This window comes from Oryzias melastigma, linkage group LG7, assembly GCF_002922805.2.
Source record: "Oryzias melastigma strain HK-1 linkage group LG7, ASM292280v2, whole genome shotgun sequence".
In the NCBI taxonomy this organism is placed as follows: domain Eukaryota; kingdom Metazoa; phylum Chordata; class Actinopteri; order Beloniformes; family Adrianichthyidae; genus Oryzias; species Oryzias melastigma.
Genome location: NC_050518.1, coordinates 12,318,921 through 12,341,988, shown reverse-complemented (window position 1 = coordinate 12,341,988; position 23,068 = coordinate 12,318,921). Strand labels below are relative to the sequence as shown.

The following is a 23,068-nucleotide window of genomic DNA, read 5'->3' as shown; positions in this document are numbered from 1 at the left end:
TTTGTTCCCATATTTGTGCACAGGTTCTCAGAAGGAGAAAAATGTTAGACATTGTTAAGTGTAAAACATTTTTAAGATATAAGCTCATTTGTGAGTATACTTAGAAAATTAAATCAATCTTCAATTGTTTTTCAGAGCTTAGTTCATGTTTTTTCTTCCTAAAATCAAATACTTAAAGTATCTGCATTACTTTAGAAGTGTAATCCTTTTGGAGAGCATGCTGAGAAACTCTTGCTTCATTTCAAAGCTCTAGGACCTTTTTCAAGTAAAAAGCTGAATTCAAACGGACGATAAATTCAAATGGATAAGTCAAGGCTCTGCTACATGAGGAGGAACACGACGACTAAACACACAAACAGATATTCATATGGTATCAATAGATGGCAGTAGCATCACATTGACAAAGACTAAAAATGCATTTTTCTTGACATGTATCTTTGGGAAATAAAGAATTTGTGGCTTTTAAACATAAAAAATATATATTTATATTGCAGTGTAATTATCATTTGCCAGATCTTGCCTTTTTGTGAATCAAGATGCTGTTCTAGAACATTTGTGGGTTTTTTTTTTTTTTTTTTTTTGCCATCTCCTTCCTTCAGGAAGACCACTCTTACACAACAGGAGATTGAATGGAGGTGTCACAGATGCATGGGATTATTTTTAGGTGTAGCATCAGTAGGAAATCTTCTTCAACCAATTCTCCTTGATCATATCATAACAAATAATCTAATTTTATGAATGAATTATACTTAAGATAAGAAAAAAAAGAAAGTGACATGCTCACATCTACAGTATTTGTGTCGTGTTTCAGAGATCTCTCCACTCCAGAGTTAGGACAGAAACTGTGCACAATTTCTTTCTGTTTTTTTAAGACATTGTAAGGATTTTTAAACGGGGGAGAAAAGCGGGCAGATTTTGCAGTATTCCTGCAGTCTGCAGTTTTTCATAGAGCCTTACTGCAGGGGCAGCAGTCACTTGGATAAGGTCTTTAGTAACAAGTGCATTGCTGTGCTTTTGACAGTGGAAACGACAACCTGAGCCCTGTAATGTCATTTTCTATAAACCCCTCTCACTTACAGCTCCCTGTTGAAAGAGTTTTGCAGTGACAGACTGTTGACCAGTTCAGAGTATGAAGCCCAGTGGAAAAACGAGCATGTGGAGGAGAGAAACGCTGTAGTGCCATATAGAACCTAAGACGCTGTACATTTATTACTTGTCGATACAGCATCTCAAAATAAATCTCCAGGATTGCTCAGATTGTCGTTTTTACACAATTTCCAGCATTGTCGGGCTGCAGTTAAAGCTCAGTGTTTGTGCAGAGCTTTGCTCTCTGCGTGCTCCTGGCCAGCCTGATGACCAGATGGGTCAGTGGCAGAGTAGTCGGCGCTCGCCGGGGCCCCTTCTGCTCGCTGCATGGGTCCACTCTCGGGATCAAAACCCCAGAGATTAGAAATACTGAGCCCTGATCGGCAGATATGCAGCCCTGCAGGCTTAAGATGAGTCATTTGAACATGCACAACCCCACACAGGTGAATCCACCGCTTTACAGATGCTGGAGTGCACTTTATCTCTATTGTGCTGCAATTTTACCGAGCTGAAGGAGAGATCTGTCAGCACAACGTTGTATTGATTAACAGAAAAATTAACAAAAGACGTCCCAGCCGGGTTTAATAAGCTGGAGGCAGATTTGACATTCTATCATTCCAGACAAGAGGTTGAAGACGCTAACATTATTGGAGAGATATTTTTCTTGCCATGTCATGTAGAAATTTAGTCAAGTCATCTTCAGCTGCTATCGCAGTCCATTAACTCCATTGTGAAGATGCATAATTGATGCCGCCTTTGGGTAGAGTTTAATCAAATGAAGAGTGCTTCACACTCCACTGCCATCTGAAAAATGAGAAACACTATCCCTGGAATGTGGTTCAGAAATCACTCTAGACTGATTTATCATCATTTAACTTTTGCATAATTTTCAAAGTAAAAATGAAACATTATTAAAGCTTTCTAAAGCAGTTACTGACACAAGTTTAAACACTCACACAAACTAAAAACCTGAACGGTTGTGTGTTTTTTTCTGTTTACTTTATTGGTGGAGGGGGAGTCTGGAGGCAGAGGGGGGCTTTGCTTTCGAATTAGATTTTACAGCCAGTCAGCACCTACGCATCTGCAGGATGTCACCTCCTGTTAAAGCTGTGTGTGATTCGCTTTCGCTTAAAATCTGTTGCCTTTTGTTTCCGAGTGTTTTCATCATTTGTTCGCGGGGCGCTAAAAGTGCTCATCTGAGGAGACGACAAACCTCTGAGAGGGAGTCGCATCTTTCACGCAGAGAAAAGAGAACAGATAAGCAACGTTCTCACGAGACGTACGCCTGCTCCCGTGCCTCTTTTCTCCATGGATGCGTTTCTGTGACGGTGGGGGAAATTGGAGAAAAGAGGCAGATTAGTGCACCTACTCAGCTGTGAATTCTCAAGAGCATTCGTCTCACTCTGCCATTTTAGTAACAAAGCAGTCAATTAGATCCATAAAGTCAGATCTGAAGATCCTTACATGGATGTAGAAGAAGTTTAGATGTCAAAGAAAAGGAAGGGAGAGAGGTGAAGCATGGGATCTCAGATGAGTGGGGATAAAGGAGGTGACTGAGCTATTTGTGAACAGTCTCCATCCATATCTGCAACGACTGTCAAATGAACAAATTTCAAACGTATTCTCTCCACCCACCCAGCTCCCTCCCTGCAGTGGGAGCGTGGTGAGCGATAGGAATAAATACCAGGAGACACTAATGTGATGAGAATGATGCCCGGTCTGTTCCGCTGATTAAAAATGCAATAACACTTGGAAAAATCCGTGGACAAATGGGTTGTAAGCGGCACCCACTGTCCACAGACTAATACAACAAGAGTTCATTTCCAGCAATATTCTTTGAAAAATTGTATTACAGTTGGGGAGCCACATCGTTTATTTTTTTAAACTTTCTTTTGAGGATAATTAGTGGCTTCAAGGAGGCGTAGATGTTATGACTCATGTCTGACAAGTGAGTATTTTCCTGTGCAGTGCTGGCATCACTAACAGATCTGGGTTCCTGAAAACAGCAGACGTGGAAGAAGGACAGATGCCGGGGAACCAAAAAGCATCATAGGGAGCTTTTGAACATTAGATGCAGCCGAATAAAAAATAAGAGGACTGAAGAGTGTCTTTATCGTGCACCATGTTATATCAAGCTTCACTTGGTCCCTGACGAGAAGCAGATAAGGTTTCACTTGGGCTGCAGTTGGATAATTGGACATTTATGGAGAGATAGGAGAGCCCTGGGCCCAGGAGCCATGAAACAGAGCTAATCTGGACTCAGCATCAGTAAATTGTCTGTGAAAGAGCGCATCAGAAGCCCCTGACAAGATAAAGAAGGCTTTCCTAGGAGGCGGAGCCGGACCAAAGTGACATAAAAACTCAGATAGAAGAAGTCTTGGTGCCGGTACTTTTACATGCCACATGAACCGCTCAGGGAAATGGGTATTTCTTGGAGCGACGGTGTCACCTTGTCATCCAATATAGGTCACGCAGTCTTGTAATTCTTTTGACAGCGTGGACAGTTCTGACAACTGTGTAACTAGACAGCCTCTAAGAGCCGGAACTCTCTAGAAGCTCATTTGCAGTTTTTAAAAGCTTGGTCAAATACAGTAGACAGAAAATCGTATTGAGATAAAACATTTGATGCATAACTTTTTAGTACCTTGAACTTCTTCCACCTATTTACTTTAAAGCAAAGCTTCACTGGTAGATGGTTAGCAAACTATTACCAGCTGACCTGTAAAGTGTGAGTTAATGTATTAGTTGTTCATTAGTCCTTAGATGTATATGTTATTTGGACGTTATTTTACAAACTGTTAATAAATTAGGATTATCTACAACTTTAAAATAACGTCTTTTTTGGAAAATGACAAATTCTCTCTGAATATTTTGAAAATTGGAATTATCTGTTTTCACAGACGAACTTGACTTTCTCTGGTGGAATCTGCTTGTTTCTCAGAGTTCAGTAATTAGTGGCTTCACTATGATTTTCTGTTGATTTTTTATTTTTTTTGTTTGTTTCCCAGGTGCCGCTGTCAGTGAGCACAGTGCAGGTGCGCCTTGAGAGACCAGGCCCAGTTCCAAACATCTGTGTGTGCAAACCATCCCTACATTTATGTTCAAGTACAGCTATGTTAGTCTTTCACCACCCTCTTTTTTTACTCGCTTTTGAAGATCTAAAGAAAACCACTATTGCCTACACTGTTGTATTTATTTATTTATTTATTGCTAAGCTCTAAACCTAACTTTGTTCAGCCTCTGTGTCCACACAAACACTGACACTGGCAATTAATTTGCTGGGGGAGAGGCTAGTCTTAATTGGGTATAAGTGGGATTTTTCTTGGCTGTGTGCAACAGAAAATGACAGACTGTGTGTATGAGAAGCAAAGACCATCTGGTCCCACAGGAGCTGAGAACGATGCCAAACAAATGAAAAGAGAAACAACAGAAAACCTACACGGGTAAGGAAACCATTCCCCGCGTCTCTCCTATTCTGACACGCAAAAGATGAATTGTCATCTCTTGGCCATACATCATTAGCTTATGTGACAACCAGAGGGAGAGGCTTTATCTGTGAAGAAGCTGAAGTCTCTGGTGAGTGGTCTATTCATACTTTTTATATGGTGATCAGCATAAAAACAGTGGCATTGCGCTTGCAGGCAGGAGCTTAAATAACAAGAGGCTAGCATAATAGCTTGGTCATAAGCCAGACAAATTGACCTGACATGTTACAGTATATCACTCATGGAGGTGATAGGTGCTTAGGTTTGGAAGGAGGAGCAGGGAGGAAGAAAAGAGAAGAAAGCTTTGATGAAGCTGCTGAACATCCTCTCCTCTCACCAGACTCCATCGCTGTTTGGCCAGCTCACTAAAGCCTTACGGGTTGACCCGTACAGATTTTTGGGTTGTCCGGGCCCGTTGAAGGTTGTAGAGAGGAGCTTCTTAAGAAGAGTGCAGGTGTGTCTTCCCTTGAGGCTCGTGCAGCCACCTTCAGCGACGTCATGAAAATGGAACGTACTATTGCCGTGTGTGTGTAGTAAGTGTCATGAAGTATTCGTAAGGACAATGTGAGTTATATAAACTTATGACATACGAGTGATGCTGTCATACAGTGCCCTTACGCTGCAGGTTAGCCATTAGTGAGGAGTGCACTGACTTTTTACTGACCATGTGCAAATGCTGCATGCACATGGTGATATGTAAGTGCTTGTAAGATGATATGAACTACACTGTCTAATATCCACATTTCTACCAGTCCGAGTATGCATGAGGAGCACAACGGAGCTAAAGGAGTGTGCACCTTTTCCTTGAACAACACTAGCGGGCAGCTAGTGTTCACCTCACTGGATTTTGGGTGGTTGAAAAATCTGTATGATGTGTCTGCGCCTCACCTACTTCACCCTGACGTGTCGCTCTAAGACCCACTCCAATGAATTTTTAACATGTTCTTGTAACATTTTTTCTCATGATGGAGGATGTGTATAAAAGGATTTAAGATTAAAACTGCATTTCTGAGTATTTTTTCTCAAATTGTGATGAATCAAGAGCAGATAAAAACCCCGGTTTGTAAAAGCTCTGGTTTGAGACACAACTGTTACAGGCGTGCTAAAGTCTCCCTTCTCCACTCCAATTGTGATGCGTCCATCTGCTGACAAATAGATCCATTAACGTCTTTGTTTTCCTCATCCGAGCTGCTGTCTGGCTCAAAATCGTACAGCCGGATTGCTTCGATATTGCTCGCTGGTTTGTCGCTAATGTCAGCTTAGGGTTGTGAGGAGCTATAAGGTAGCGGGAGAGAGTGTAAATAAAGGGTTGATGGAAAATTAGCCAAAGCTAACAGTTCCACCCACAACTCAGAGAAAAATTTCTAATGAATTTGTGAAAATGTCTTAAAAAAATTACACAGCCTTTTGGATTTTGGCTAAAAACTGCATAATAACAGTTGAAAGACCCGAAAAAAATAAAGTTGGAGTGGGACTTAAGGTGTTCAACCTTTCACCTGTAGCATGCCTGCAGAAAACATGCATGAACATTTTCACTTTTTGGGCTCCTTGGGTTGCCCTGTACAAATTTGCCCAGCATCCCCCCAGAATAGCAGTTCTGATTAAAGCGTAACACACTATGTGCTCAGGTTGAGACATTAAACTGTCTCGGCTTATTTCCGGCTTTCAAATTCCTTTTTAAAACAAATTTAAAATCTGACTCTGACCCAAAGCCACCTTCAACCCGATGCTAAAATAACTTGCTGTCTGGTTTTGTCGGATAAAAGATAACAAAACAGTTTTATTCAATGTTCATGCTTTGACAGACATCACAACAAACTTGCTGGATTGCTCTGACACTGTTTGCCTCGACAAAACTGTGCAAAACAGCCGGTACAAAACCCTGTCAAACAAACATGCTTGCACTTATTCGACATCATTCTCTTCTGGTAGAAATTAACAAACTACAGGTTGATGTTAGAGCTCAACGTTGTTTCCAGAATTTATTTGTTCTTTTTTTTTCAGTTTACATCAAATATAACAGACATACATTGGCACATGCAAAGTGAACACTTTGTGGTGCTTTTCATTGTCATCCAAATCCAACTGAATAAAGACCAGATATCTACTTCTTTTTTTGTGTGTGTGTACTCCAAACATGAAAATACTCTCAAATATTTACAAAAAATATACATACAATACCTATCACACTAATGTAATAATCATCTGGGACTGATCTGAGTTTAAAAAATCCAAATACTGCATGTGGCAGAGAATGCTGTTTAAGGTAATTAAATAAACATCGAGAAAAGAGGCACAGAAGAAGAACACGGAAAAACAATGTCAAACAGAAATCAGAAAATGCAAACCCCAAGAGAATATGGCTTTAATGGCATCTTTAAAGAAAACTACCTCAAAGCAGATCCATCCTTCATTTTTTTTTTTTTTTTCGACTCTGGCCTCCTCCACAATGACCTCCTCTCAGCAGGAAAGCCATTCTGTGTCAGGGACAGAAAATAGGACCACAACACAAGTTCACAACCTGCAGTTTGCTTCTCAGGGCCGACGCTGGCACACAGGCCCGGACCGCCGCTAGCTCCTGTCAGGCCTCATGGATCATGTTTGTCTGATGATGGGATGTTTTCCACAGCACTGGAATGCATCGGTACTGCAGGTTGTGCAGGAATAGCTGCTGTCTGTCTGCCTTCATGCGATCTGGTGCAGTCCTGCTTTTCCAACACATACAAAAGGACAGCTTTCGTTTCCATGCAGATCAGATCCTGAGATTGTTGTAACTCACGTATGTTTTCTTTGTTGCTTGACCTGAGAAAAGCGGGGAAGAAAAAGAATGAAGTTTACCTGGAGGGCTGCCAAAACAAATGTAAAAAGCGAAGCCTCCTGCTGTGGTAAATAGACGGCATCCACATCGGTAAAGTCTTACTGCTGTGCTGTGAATTCTTATTGCCAGCTGTGAGGAATCAGGAGCAATATTTCAGCCTAGTGTATCATTTCAACTCGCTGTGCCCCTGTGTAAAGCCTCCGTTTCTATTTTCAGATGCTAACTAGTGATAAAAATCACAAACACCACACAAGTGGGCACCAAACAAATGCTGGGGCATGCAATGCGATCCCAGTCTCGATTGCCATGGAAACGTATCAGAATGTGGCTGAATGCCTGGTTACCATTTCTGCTTGTGTGTCCTGCTGTATAGGCATCATTGTGAGAACCAATTTAAGTTTATAACCTTCAGAGTGAGAGCTTTTCTTCTCTGTAAAGTCAGTCATTTTATTTTACTTTCAGCGTTTCCATTGAATAAATGAGTTAGTTTTGGAGCCAGAGGAGTGTTGTAACAAGAGAGATTTGTGGAATTACACTAGTCTGGGTGACCGAATATTAATATATATTAAGAAAGGTAGCTGCACATGCTCTTAATCTCAAATATGACTGTAAATTCTCCTTCTGCTGCTTTAATGTTGCCATGGTGACCAGTTCTCATGGGCTATGCAATTAAAACACCATTTCTTAACAGCTGAATTTTCTGGAATCAATCTATTACAGTAATATGATGAATAAAACATTAGTAAATGCTGCTTCTTGTTGCTAATCATTCAACGTGAGAAAGATCAGTCCTCTTTTTCAGAGATATGTTTTGTGTGTATGTGTGAGGGGGGGTGTTTCCCGGTCTGGAACTGATTCAATTAGCCTCTCTTTCTTAATTGTTTCTGATAATGAAACCTGCTTGTCTTATCTAAACCCCACAACCTCCCTTATCTGTAATTCTATCCCTTGTCAGACTCCCTTTTTTTTTCTTTAACACATTCTACATAAATTAAATCTGAAAAGCATCTACAAACAAACAAACAAGCCTACTGTGAAAAATTGTGCAAAACATTTAATCACTTCAAAAGAATTACAGGGCAAGTGGAAAAAAATAATCATGAAGATATTGCACTGTATCAATACCAATGCAAATCTGCAGAATCACTAATGCTCCAAATCCCATAAATCACCAGGAGTCATCTCATGCAGAGCTGATGGGTCCTAAAAGGGAGCTGGTTGTTGCTCTGATGGTTACAGGAATTGACGGACAGTCTCCAGGGATGGTGTAGGCACAGTTCAGGTTTCGGTGCGGTCATGCACATAAATTCGCCATTAATAAATGTCACTTCCACTGTTGCTAAAAAAGAAGGGCAAAGAGGAGGAGAGAGCATGCGGGGCACTGGGACGAGGCGGCGAGGAATTCACGTCGGAGGGACAGAAGGTGAGGAGCCTCGTCGGAGGGGGCGGGGGGAGGAGGGGCTCCAGAGGTTGAATGACCCGCTTAGGGGTTTTTAATCTGCTGCAACACATGTTATAATTTTACCCTCTAATTTAAAGCATGAATTGAGTCAATGAGTCACATTTGTGACAGGAAAATTCATACTCCCCTAATACACTTGCTCAGCTCTGTGACTTACATGTGTGAAACTCACACATTCGCAAACGTGCACGCTCGCAAGTTTGCTGCACTCACGACAGCTGAGTGTGACAACTGGTGGGTTTTTGGAAGAACTCCCAGGAAAATCCGTTACCTCAAAGACCGGTGGAGGGCTCGGTGCCCCTTTGGCTGCCATGATTGCTGTATGTTATTAGAACTGTTGTGAAAAAAGGAGTGTTGGAGGCTGTGATGTGTGATTTGCATGAGCTGTCAATCTTCTCTCCCTTTTTCCTGACATTTAATGAAAAGAAAAGGAAAAATAACTTCCACGGCAATGCGGATCTGAAATCTTTGGCACGCCTTTCTTGCTAAAACCTGCAGTTTTTCTGCTTCTTAACCAGAACAAACTGCTGAGAATATTTAGGCTGCATCGCTTGTGTAGTAATTCTTGGTTTTATCTTTGCTAACAGGATCATACTTGCCATATCGGAGGAAGAGTGGTGTGAGTAACACACACCAAAGTGGCAGATTATCTCCCTCAATTGTCTGCGATAAAGCCTTCTTCTCTAAATCTCTCCACATAGTCAGTCCCCCATCTTCTGTGGTGCTCGCTGCCATGCACTTAGGCTAAAGGTCTCGCGATTTATCAGGATATAAGATAATTGAGTCCTCCCCTCAGGATATGATACACATTTCTCACCCTGTCAACACTCAATTAAATAGGAGGAATTATATTTATTATGCAAGAAATAAAACCCAGGAAGAAGCTGAGAAATAATAGAAGTTTCAGTTATAAAATAACTAGATTAATGAACCAGATCCGAGCTCCGGGGGTTTAGTGATCTTTTATTCATTCAATCTGCATAGATCAAACAAAGCTACTGTATTTTTTGGAGTATACATTTTTTTCTTATTTTTTAGTTTTATAGATGTGACTTATACTTTATTTTTCCACCTATAACTGGCTGCCTTTTAGCAGCTGTTTACCATTAACAACCACTAGAGGGAACTGTAGGTGTGTCTGTTAGAATTTGGTACTGACAACAATGCAGAAGAAGTGTCATCCAAAAGTGAGATTTTATTCTCATGAACTTAACTACATTTTTATTATTTGTATCGAGTAATTTTTATTCTTGTTTTTATTTTTTGGAGTAACAGTGAGTCATCAAACTGGGTTACAGAGACACGGAAGTACCGCTGAAAGCGCCGTCATTCAGGTGCTGATGTCATGGACCCAGATATGTCCGAATTCCTTCCTACTCACTATATAGTGCGGTCGCCATTTTGTAGTGCTATCCGAATCTACATTTCAAAAATCGAGTGCACTAGAGATTTCCCAGAAGCCTTTGCAAAAAAACATTGTCCTTCGATACTCACTACATGACTGAATGTTGACCACAATGCACTGCGGTCAAACAATTTTTGCCAAAAAACATGTTTAAATTTAATTTTTTAATAAACCATCCACATTTTCATCATCGGAAAACAGTGGAGTCAAAGAAGGACATGCGAACTGTTAGTATTGATTAGATTTTCACTTTGTGAAATCAGTTGTGAGAATGGTGTCCAAATTCCTTTAAAAATCCAGGGCACTATATAGTCTTCCGTGAATTGTAAATGAGATATAGAGTATATATGATGAGGTTAAAAACGTAACTGTAGCTTCTCCCACATGAAACAAGAACTTCCAGTTCAGGGATGGACAACTTGAGGCCTCAAGGGCCAGTGTGTCTGCAAAATTTCCAAATATTCCTCGCTCTTTTCATGACTGATTACCTGATTGGACACACATTGGACACATTTTTTTGACAAGCACTAAAATTTGTGCGCATCAAGAGGACAAATTTGATGCGTGAAATTTTGTTCAATGTGAAAGCAGCATTACGCCGGGATTGTAGATTGCACTTTTCCTCCAAAAGTTCAACTTATGCTTCAAAGGGACTTATATATGTTTTTTTCTTCCTTTTTACATTTTGTTTTGGTCCCAGAACTCATACTCCAGTGTGACTTACTGTATACTTTGGAAAATATAGTAATAGTTGAATATGAATCATTGAAAAGTAACTAGTGATTTTCTTCAAATACCACAAAGAGAGAGATGACATAGTTTGCTAAAAAAAAATCTCATAATATTTGACTGAACCAATACAATATTGATCAATATCAATACATTTTGTTTTTCCACTGTAAGTTTTCTCTTGCGAAATGACTGAAAAATTGAATTTGGTGTTTTTTTGTAGGCATGTTTGCAGCTTCATGGCTTTCTCCTCACACATTGTCACTCACTCATTGGGTCTGCAGCAGGATTCTCACACAGCTCAGTCCTCGCCTCCCCGTTGGGCCTCTCGCTGGGCTTTTGGGACAGCCGGGATGACATTGTGGCAGCAGTGACCACAGCCTTGAAGCTGCGCTTCCTCTTCTGTACGTTCAGCTCAGGGTGGAAAATAATGATGTACACCTTGGGCATGTAGAGCATGCCCAGTGCAACTGAGGCACTGAGGTTCATGGAGATGGTCAAGGTGGTTGTCTGAATGTACAGCTGGAATACACACAGGTAAAACACAGAGTTAAAAAAAGAAACAACTGCAGCATACATAATAAAAAAGGGCGAGTTCTTTATTTGTAGTTTGACCTTTTGGCTGCTCTCTGAGGCAAACATGCTTGGAATAGCATTTAAACATCATAAAAGAAAAATTAGAGACAAGAAAGCAACAATAGGAAACATTTTTAACCGTTTAAAGAGGAAACAGACTGTTACGCACTCTTACAGCTAAGATCTGATAAAAAAAAGCATTATATCCAGGCCAAAATCGAATAAACAACAAAAGAAAAATACTTCATTTTTGAGAAAAATCCTGTTCTAGAGCCTGGTGATTGAAACAGGTGGTTATATTACTCTTGTGTACCTTTATAATGAATATATTTGCTAATCTGCACAATATAATTCAACTTGCTGATAAATGATCAGAGGTATTAGTGACAGTAAACATAAACAAAAAGCAGGACTCTGTTCCCATCATAATCTATTCCTCCATTCATTTATCTACCTGTCCAGCAGCCTAACATCCTTCAAATGCATGTGCACGCTCACAACAACTCCAGGGGTCAATTAAAATAATCTGTTAAGCTAACACCCAGGTGTTTGTGCAGCATCACAAATCAGGAGTACACGAAAAATCCATGAAAGGCACAAGGAGGGCATGCAAACTCCACTCTAACAAAACAGTTGATGTCAGTTCAGCTGAAATGGACTCTTAACATTGTTTAAATGTCAAAGTTTACTGCGGTTCTGAGAAGTTTATTCATAATTCATTAAAGAAAATTAAACTTCCATTGGAATATAGATTCAGAGCCCACTGTTTAATTTATTTTAAGTATTTATTTGTTGATTTTGACATAAATTGGGGTTCCAGATCATAAGACCAACATAAACAGGACTTCCATACTGTGGAAAAATGTGCCCAAATTCTGCAGGACATGAATGTTTTAAACTAAGTTTCACCAATTAATCATCCACTAAGCTCAAAGCAGCTGCACAGGTTGTCATTAAATTGTTCCAGTTTAGCTTAATACGGTGAAGATTTCAGACTTGATAACTAGCCAGAAGACTGTCATTGATCCCCTCCACAATCTTGGTAATCCACAGAAGTTCAGAACTTCAGCGGATCATCAAAAGGACAAGATTCAGTGACCGGGCAGATATCCAGAATGAGGGGAATGAGGTGGAGGAACAACAACTGCCACAATCCGATGCAATCAGGAGATGGACCATAACTGTCGTATTACTACAGGCAAGCCACTTCTGAGCCAACAGAGGAAAGGTCTCAACTAGACCAAGGAGAAAAACTGAACTGTTGGCAAGAGGTCCAAGCTCCTGTTTTCTGATGAAAGGAAAGTCTTTCATTTCAAGGTCCAAGAGTCTGGAGGACGACTGGTGAAGAACAGAGTTTAGATTGCTTGAGGTACACTGTAAAATCTTGTCCAGTGCTGGTGTTGGTAAACTCTGTTTTCTTTCATCCAAAACCACTGCCACAGTCTATCAGAATGTTCTAGAGGAGTTCATGATCCCCCCCTCTAAGGATGTGGATGGAGATGCAGATTTTATCTTCAGGACCTGACCCCTAACCATACTATTGAAATATAAAATGTGAACATGTGATTTACTGATTTGATGTGATCATAACGTCTGTCTTTATCTTTTTTGCAAAACTAAGAATCACATTTTGATTCTCCAGAGTTTTCTAATTTTTTAAATTCTATTTTTGTGGGTTTCATGAGCTGGAACCACAATTTGTGTAAAAAAATAAACAAATAAATACTTAAAAAAATCAATTAAACAGTGGGCCCTGAATCTATACTCCCTGCACGTTAATTTTTAATTAGAATTATGGAAATGAATACACTTTCCTCTGATATTCTCATTTTTTGGAAAGGGTCTGTAGACTATTATAAGCTTGGGGGCAGTGCAGTTGCCTGTTGTCTCACATTCAGTGAATAACGTACTTTACTTGTTGCATTGGAACAAGAAGTTTCACAGTGACACTAAATTTGACCAAGAAATATGTTTTGGGGAAAACAAAGAATTTTTACATTTGCAAAGGACACTTTGACCAGCCAGCAGGGGCAATATGAAGGTTTTTGCTTTCTTGCGTTATTTCACTTCTATTTAACGAAAACAGCTCAGTATAAATCTGGATTTACTACATGTTGTTGCTTTAAATGGGACACTTTTCCTGCAGTAACCGGTTTTTAATCAGCCCTGGAGAAGAAATGATCTACTGCGAGGATGTCCTTGAGGGCCGATGTCCTACATGCTTTCCAACCAACCAGCCATAGAAGCTCCTTGTTGGCCAAATCCATTTGATCCAGGTGGTCAGCAGCAGATAAGGCAGGATTTCTGGAAAAACCAGCAGGAGGCCGGCCCTCGAGGACTGACTTTGGACACCCCTGATCTTCTGTATATCAGGGATATGCAACTCCAGGCTTAGAGTCCCGCTGTGTCTGCGGGATTTCCAGATATCCAAGCCCTACTCATGACTGATTACCTGGTTCAGGTGTGTCCAGCCAGTCAGAACATGCCAGAGCAGGGTAAGTTGGAAAACATGCAGGAATGCGGCCCTCGAGGCCTGGAGTTGCCTATCCCTGATCTAAATCTTCTTTGCTTCACAATCTAACACAGTTTAAAAGCTGAGATGTGCAACAGGAACAATTAAATAGCAGAAAAATGAAGTAAATATTTGTCTCCACGTTTGGTTTTCCAATGTAAACATCTTTGCAGTAGGACACACCGGCATGTTCACAAGGCACCAGTACATATGCGGTAGTGTGTTTATCCTCAACTGGGTACGGGATAATGGATCAGGAAACAAAAACAAGATGGTTTACTACAAGACAATAAACAAGAAGAATGACAATAAATGTGAGGTAAATCAGAGGTCCAAAAACGTTTTCTCGTGAGGACAACATAACTGTCTTCTTATCTGATGTGGGGCCAAATTTTAAATAATTTATTTCTGTGATCTTCATAGAAAAAAAATACAAAAACATTTTAAGTTAAACCAATAAATAGTCTATCCTCACCCGTCATTGTTCAGACTGCAGAAGGGTGGAACATGAAGTCAGGTTCTAAGTGGGTCTCAATCGGCCAGATTGAGAAAAAAATAAATTATACGTCTCTGATAGTGTTTGAGGGGCAGGGCCAAATGTGGAGGAGGGCCAGATCGGCCCGCGGGCCATAGTTTGGGAACCCCTGAGGTAAAATATCGTAACATCCTTAAAAAAAAAAAAAAAAAAAAAAAGATGTTTGAAATCAGCAAATTTAAGAAGTGAGAACTTCTGGTGCTTCCTTTATTACCCTTTTAGCAGACACCAGACCATCCTTTCTGAATGAAGAGAAGATAATCCAATCCCACAATTCTTTGCAGTTACAACTCAGAAAGCAAAGCGATAGTAATTTACAATCTGAGTTATACTCATAATGTCTGCCAACAGTGTAAAGGAAAACAGCCTTGGAAAAACCCTTTATTTCCCATCTGTTTACATCCTTATGTCCCTCTCCCGAACAGTAAATAACCAAAACCACAAAGTTAACTAAATCGGTTTACAACCATTCTATATATATTTTTATTTATCTGTAATTTGACGTTTCTCTCGTGTTTTTGTATGACGCTTTGAGAAAACCTTGGATATAGATCGCTGCTTTTAAAATAAACTGAATTGAGTTTTATTGAAGTGTCCCTGACACTTCAATAAAACTGCCCTTAAGTTTATGCGTATTTGACCATTTTTCACTCAAACGGCTGCTTCTTTGTATTCCTAAAAAATGATCTGTTAAAACCTGGTTGAAGTATCTCTGAGAGCACTGCATCTGCAGTACATAATGTCTTTTGGTGTTGCTTACTAGATGTACAAAAAAAAAACACAATTGATAACAAATGTTTAGTTACAAGGTTGCTTATTTTATAAGACATGTTTTGTGTATATTTTTATTACTAAAGGTTAGAGGTCAACTTTATAAAACATAATTGTGCTCAATTACTGAATTTAAATATTTACTTCATTAAAAAAAGATTGATTTACTATGATGTGTTCAGCAAATATGCAGGAGTCTGGCAAGGAAAAACAATCATTTCAAGGAGGGGCATCGCTGCTTCAAGAGCTTCTTCACATCGGCACTCAAGAGCATCAGATGTCACTTTTTTTTTTTGCTTCTGCTCAGCCAGGCTTCAGTAATGTGGACGGGAGGAGGATACAGTTGTAAACACATTATCCATCACAGTGTAATTGCACAAAGGCAAAATGCTCATCGAATTACTGAAAGGAAGAAGTGCCACCATTTTAGTGCACTCTTGCTTAGTAATTATTACTAATGGTAGCTTTATCAAGCGTGTCTCATTCACATACATGTCAGGTGCTTGTTTTCTAATCTCCAAACATCATTCAGATGCCTCATTTCTGCACGCTAATGTGCTCATTGCCTCCATCTCCTTCAAGCTCCTTCTGCCTGGAGACTTCAGAAGCAGTGATCTGGCTGGTATGCGATGCATTAATAACTGTATAAATATCAAAGTGTACTCTGTTCTGTGTCACCCTAAACTGCTGGAATGTTGTGTCAGGGTTGTGACTTTGCAGCATTTTGTGGTTCAGGGACATGCACTCAAGGAGTGCACCCGCCATCAAATATAATCAGGAGAAGATCTAATACGCTGTGTTGGGTTTTCATGTTTGGTTGTTGATAATTTGTCTGGTACCCATAGCAACACTACAGAGTTTTGTGCATGAAACTAAACACAAGCTTTTAATGAGATTGCGATCCCTCAGAATCTGCAATAGTGCTGACCGTATCAGAACCTAGCCTGTGACCGTGCAAGAGAAATGATTTGGGAGCGAGCTGCTAATAAGCGTCATGCTTTCCCTCATTACACAAGCACATACCTATACACACAATACAGCATAAACATGTGGGCTTTCTATCAGCACATGCGCACAAACGCGCTCACGCAAATGCACCAAAACAAATCCCTTTTTCCACCATTTCTAATCACAGTCAGGGTTTTTTTCATTGTGCCTCTCTGAGAGCTTGACCCAAATTCATTGCATCTCCCAGCCACTATTTGAATGTTTAGCTTGTCACAGAACCTACATAATTAATCACTTTTGCTTTAACATAAATAATTACATAAAGTCATTTTCACAACTGCTTAGCAACTCTCTATTTATAGCCTTTTTAATGATTTATTAAAGTCTTCATCAGGAGTCAAATGGTGGCTTTGAATTTTACATCTCATCGACAAACTTGAACGTTCGAACTCTTCAAACCGTCTGAGCCCCAATCTCCAAAGAGCTGCTGAGTTCCTACAATCCTACACACACAGAATATTCTTACTGTAAAGCTGGGAAGGGTTGAGCTCTAAAAATGCAGACAGGATGAGGTCTCTGTGCGGAAAGTAACAATTACTACGATCCATTTAATGTTAGGTAATGCTCTAAATAATGAATCCAGGGGATCTGCAGAATCCACTCTCTGGATGATTCGAACTTTCTGAGTGAGCTGATGTCACGAACAACTCTTGATGGCTTTGTGTGGCCAAATCTCAATGCGTTTGAAGATGAACCTTCCTGTGTGCACATCAGCTCTGACTCAGCACCAGCAAGTGAGGATCTTCTCACTGGGTTTTTTGAAATGTTGTTCACAAAAAGTCAAAACAAGCTGAGAATCCCTTCTAAAATAAATAGACAAGAAGAAAAAAACTGTTTCAAAATTGTAATTTATGTTAATTTTAGCGCATTTAGGAAATTTACCAACTATTCCTGCAGCCTTTGAGGTTCTCAAAAACTGATGTGATAATCCAGAAGATGGCGTTCTGGCAGAGACTAACCACCACAGGAATACTTAATGACAATATGCTGATTAAAAGATACCCTTTTGGAGAAAACTGTAATTTCTGCAGATGGCTTTGTGCTGCCTCTGAGGCACATTTTTGTCTTTGCAAAAGCTCATTTCCTCTCACTCTGTTTGGGGTTTTTTGTGAGGAAAATGCAGCATTGCAACAGTTATCATTAGTTCAGAACCAGTGATCTTTACAATTGTTTAGTTTGGCCGAAAACACTGACTTGCACATTTCTAAGGTCCCCTGAAAAACAGAAGCAAAATGAACCTCCCAAACTGCTTATGAGACTCTGAAGCAAAACGAAAAACAATGCAAATGTTTGCAAAGCTAATTGACAAGGAAAAGCTAAGCTAACTGGGGAAAACAATGTCATTTAGATACAATATATGCCAATATTTGATGTGTCTTATATCCTAATATTGAAAAAAATATATTGAATAAATGAGAATATTTTACTGTAATAAGAAATTCTAATTTTAATAATATTTTTTTTGCATATTTTATTTAATTCTGATTAATTGGAAATATAAATAACTAAAGAAAATGCAATGCATAACAACACATTTAGTGGAGCCAGATCTTAAAATAATTGTGGTTCAAGCACCAAATTTGGCATGAATGTACCTCAGGATCCCTCTTTCAGAAAGGCAGGTTAGCCACGAGAAAATCCAAGATTTTAAAATATATGTGTAATAAAGTTTAAAGACTGCATTTTGTGCGTGAACAGCTCATGTTTTTGAGACTGGGGCAAATAGACATGGAATATTTCATTATTTTTGTGCATTCATTTATTTCTGCAATGTGTGATTCAGCAATTTAAAGGTTAGTAAAAATCTACATACCAAAATCTGCAGCTTTCTTTTCTTTTTATTTTGGAATTCAGTTTTTCCACAACTGCGAGAATATCTGCAAAGCTGTCAGGTCAACACAGTTTCAGCTTTGCAGCTCTAAGTGGTGTAAAACAGATGTCACACTCTCCTTTCCCTTATAAATAAATCCAAGGCGAGGTTAAATTCAAAACTCCGACCTTGCTGTCTTTCCGCTGCACTCCTTCCTGTCCAGCTTTTCTTTCTTTTTTTTTTTTGTTGCCTGCATATTCCTTCAGATGCTGCTTTTTTGGAGCTTTCATGCACAAAACAAATGACAGGCAGGGAAATCTCAGCTATTCTTTATAAAAGACTTCACGTCCCTACAATAAGTGTCAAGAGCAGCTCTTCTAAAGCGCATATTTTTTGCAGGGAGAAGCAGAGATTACAAATTGTCCTTCTCATATCCCCGGCTAAAAGCTAAATTGAAAAAGTTCTTTTGATGCTTGTCAGCTTGATTTGTTTTTAAAAACTTTTTTGTAGCGACAACAGAAACTCTACATGAGCCTAAGAATGAGAAGTCTGTAAATGTGGTGGTTAATGTGATTCAGTCCTGTTTTGCATTACAAAAACTGCTTTAAAAATGTCCATGTTGGTACTATCTAACAGAAACGCTGAGGTTCGTTTCAAGCACTAGGGACAGTTGGATGTTGCTCCTGGAGACTGACAGTGATAAACATGACAGCACTGAGTGACGGAGAACATGCACACGGGGCAGAAGTGATGCTATGCGGTCTTTTGTTAATGTTTAGTCAAGCTTTCCCTGAAACGAGTCCCAACAGGGAAAGCAGAAGGAACTAAAAAGGAGTGACGGTTGTAAATACCTGGATTAAAGAAGCAACACCTAGAAAAGACGACGGCTTATTTTACAAGACGATGCTAACTTGTATTTCTTTTTTTTTTAAGTTCCTTGTGGCAGCTGGCATAAGAAGGTTAATCTGCCCATAAAAAGACAAAACACACCAATAAAATCTGGCTCTATTCTAGTGCATGACATTTAGAGTCAATACTTCACCAAAACATTTTAGCAAACAAATGCGGAAAGCATTCATATTCTCTAAATACGTAGCTTGAAATGAGGGATGAGTCAAGTCACCTCTGCAGTATAAGAGTTGCTATCAAGACATGCTAAAAGCATTTTTCACTCGCAGTGCCCGGGGATTCGGTAGAAATGCACTTACAGAGGCCATTACACCGAGATGCTGCGGTGTGAACCGGAGGATTGAGTAAAGCAGAAGGCAGTGTGAAGAAAGAGTTAACTGCATAAGGTGGAAAGATAAACACATTACTGCTTCGCTAGTCGCCACAAGTAACATAATGAACTCCTAATCGCTGCTGAGGGTGTAATTCATCTATGAAATCAGCAGCAAATTGAGATGAGGAAAATCAGTTTCTGATCTTTCTCATGTGGGAGCCTGGCAGGAAGGATATTGAACGGTGTGCCTCTCGAAAGGTTAGGAGTAACACTTTCCTGTCAGCATCAATATTCTGTCAGTGGAAAACTTCCCCTTGGATGTGTCATGTACACACAGGCCTGCCAAGTAGCGCGGGAGTCCGGAGGATGAACGCATCTGTATTCTGCTCAGCGTTGGCCCGATAAGCAGAATCTAACACAGAAGGTCAGAATGTCATTGTTTCAATCAACTCCAGAGGCATACCATGTCTAATGCTTCGTTGATTAGAAGTTGTCAAAAAAAAACGCTTTTTTTTGCTCTACGTATCCTCTTTTTCTTTCAACTTCTGCAGTAATTTGCTGTGTCACTGAATCATAATATATTTGCATCACCCTTGCCTTTCTGGTTCTGTTTTCATGATAAACAATGAAAGTAAAGTTGACTTCCGGATGAGGAGCACGCTGGTGGTTGATATAAACCCCTTTTCTTTTGTTACACTATGGCAGGGGTGTCAAACTCAATCACACAAGGTGCCAAAATCCAGAACACACCGAACAGGATAACTATTTATTGAACACACTAAAACTACACTTTTAAAACTGTAACTTTTAAACATAATTATGAACTAAATATATAGCATTACCTGCAATAGTGCTAGTGTGAATGCTGTAAGCTGAATTTGGCTGCTGAAGATGCTAGTGCTGTTAGCTGAAGATGCTGATGTTGATAGCTGAAAACGCTGAAGCTGATAGTCAGCTAAAATATTAGCTAAATGCCAAATTATCCCAAAAAAAGGAAAAAAAACACTTTGGTTAGCCTAAACAGCTAGCATGTAGCTGAAAAATAGCTAAACTTAAAAAAAAGTCTATAAAAAAGAAGAAAAAAAAGTCAAAATTAGCCAAAACAGCTATTATTGGCCTCACTCCAAAACAGCTTAAAAAAGCTTGAAAAGAAAAGCCTGAATTTGATAAAACAGCACAAGCACAAATCAAGAATATGCACGCACAAATCGGAGTGAGTGCATTTCTTCTCCATGGTCTCTAAGGTCCCCAAACTGTATGACTGCATCTACATTCATGACCACGGCAACAATTTTCAAAAAAATCGAGCGGCATAAAATCTTGAAGATTCTGCCGATGCCTCCCCATCCCGTGGTAGCAGTTATATTTGTCACCGTAGCATTAGTTTGAACACAATGAAGAAGAATTCCAATTTATAACTGAAATTGTCCCATAACATTTTGTATTTTTCACTTTCCTTTTAGTTGTGTTTGTGCAAAAATAAAACCCTGGAAAAGCCAGAAAGAAATAAAAGGGGGATGGAAATGCAATAAAAAAAAGAATAACTCACCTTTTCTGCAGATTGTGCTGTGCCAAAGAAAATTGGGATGAAGGCCAGCCACACTATACAAGTGGTGTACATGGTGAAGCCAATGGGCTTGGCCTCATTGAAGTCTTCTGGTACATCCCTTGTCTTGATGGCATAAATGGTGCATGTCACCATCAGCAGGATGCTGTAGCCCAACGAGCAAATTATTTGCAAGTCTGTGATGTCGCACTTAAGCACACCGCGAGCCAGCTTGGGGTTTGTGGTTTTCTGCTCATCGTAGTCGATAATTGTGTTTGGTGGGTCAACAGCAAACCACACCAGCACCCCCAGCAGCTGCACACAGATTAGACTGGAGGTGATGGCGATCTGTGAGGTGGGACTGATAAAGCGAGGAGCTGTCACTGTCTGCTTCCCCTGTTCGAAAATCCGATAGATTCGGTTGGTCTTGGTGAGCAGAGCTGCGTAGCTGATGCACATGCCCAGGCCCAGGAAAATCCTCCGGAAGGCACACACAGCTACATCAGGTTTGGCGATCATGAGGAAGGTGATGATGTAGCACAGGAAGATGCCAGTAAGCAGAACGTAGCTCAGCTCTCTCCCCGACGCTCGGACGATTGGTGTGTCATTGTAGCGCACGAAAGTTGCCATCACAAAGATAGTGGCGATGATACCGAGCATGGCCAGGAAGACGGGGATGATCGCCCAAGGAGAGTGCCACTCCAGCTTGATGATGGGTATGGGCTGGCAGGCGGTTCCGTTGGAATTGGGCCTCATGTTGTAGGCGCACAATCTGCAGGACGTCTCATCGTACTGATACTGGTAGCCTTCACACAGCTCACAGAGCCAGCAGCATGGCATGCCCTTTACTTTCTTCTTCCTCTCTCCAGTTTTGCAGGGCGGACTGCACACGGATATGGGCACCTCCTGATCCCCATCTGGCCACTGAAGCTCGTCCAGCTGGGAAAAATGAGACACACAGCAAAGAGAGACGAAGAGTTAGCCAGTGGGAGAAACTGAAAGGTAACAGGTGGCTCCTGAGTTTTAGAAACTAGGAATGGCAAAAAAGTAAAATAAAAAATATATTTGGAATATATTATTCCGTCACTTGTGACTCTATTAGTCTTGTGAAATAAAATATAATCTTTGCAATCAGCTGAACAGAACGATTAACTTAACACAATACAAAATCTGTCTTGCCAGTTTCTTAAAGGGATTGCCTTTTCTAATACTGGAAAGTAATTGAAATCTCCATGGCAACACAGCCTACCTTTGTTCAGTGAAATAAAAATAAATGTGAAATGCAAAAGACATTAGGTTTTAATACAGGAGTCAGCGAGCTATGAAATACGCGATGAGAAGGAAGGAAAATGGGATTTAGGTTGGCAAAATGCAACTGTTCGAATTGCAAGCCTATTTCTATTTATGATCTTGTCACAGAAATGAAAAGTGCAATACACAGATGCTCAGAGGAACTGTCTGGGAGCCAAAGCCAAAAAGACCCCAAGGCATTTCATACTTCAAGCTCAAGCTATAGTTTGGAAGTACAAGTGGGCCTGAAAGAGGCAGAATAAGAAAATGGACACATTTATTGAAAAATTAGAAAAAAATCTGACACAGAGTTAATCTCTGAATTCATCATGAAGGAGCGCCAAACTGGGACCGCGAGCTTAAGAAAATGCACCAGATGGTTTCTCAGTGGTGTCACTGATCAACAGCAGTAGATATCACATCAATATAAATCAGTAGAACAGCAGTACATCAACACTCTGACAGCTGGTGTTTACATGCACAAGTTAGCTGGTCAGAATACTTTAATGGTCAGATTTCCAACACCGCATTCAGATTTGTTCCGTCATACCCTGTCAACAGTCAGCCTCCAGAAAAATCTCTGTCAGTAAGACATCCTTGCTATATTGCAGTTATACTTTAATGGTTTTGCTGTTTCACTGTTTTTTGTGTGCAATTTTGCATGTTTTTTTAACAGCACCTTGTGTTCTGTGTCCTGATTAGGTGTAGACCACTATTAATCAATCTCCTCCTCCATTGACTATATAAGACAACTGGACTGAGCGAGAGTGACATCAGTCTTACTTCCGGCTCTGGCGAAAAAAAAAAAAAAAA

The 23,068-nt window shown here is 40.0% G+C and overlaps 1 protein-coding gene across 1 annotated transcript in view; it reads right to left on the bottom strand.

Moving 5' to 3' along the window:
* Positions 1-6,331: 6,331 nt before the first annotated feature.
* The window catches only part of LOC112159110 (metabotropic glutamate receptor 7), an 82,563-nt gene continuing 65,826 nt past the window's right edge, over positions 6,332-23,068 (bottom strand). Inside the window, exons 8-11 of the mRNA XM_024292972.2 lie at positions 20,969-21,904; positions 11,255-11,507; positions 7,351-7,373; positions 6,332-7,276 (exon numbers count right to left, since the gene is read on the bottom strand). Of these exons, the coding sequence (XP_024148740.1) occupies positions 7,160-7,276; positions 7,351-7,373; positions 11,255-11,507; positions 20,969-21,904 (1,329 nt within the window). The 3' untranslated portion in view covers positions 6,332-7,159. The remainder of the gene's footprint in view (positions 7,277-7,350; positions 7,374-11,254; positions 11,508-20,968; positions 21,905-23,068) is intronic.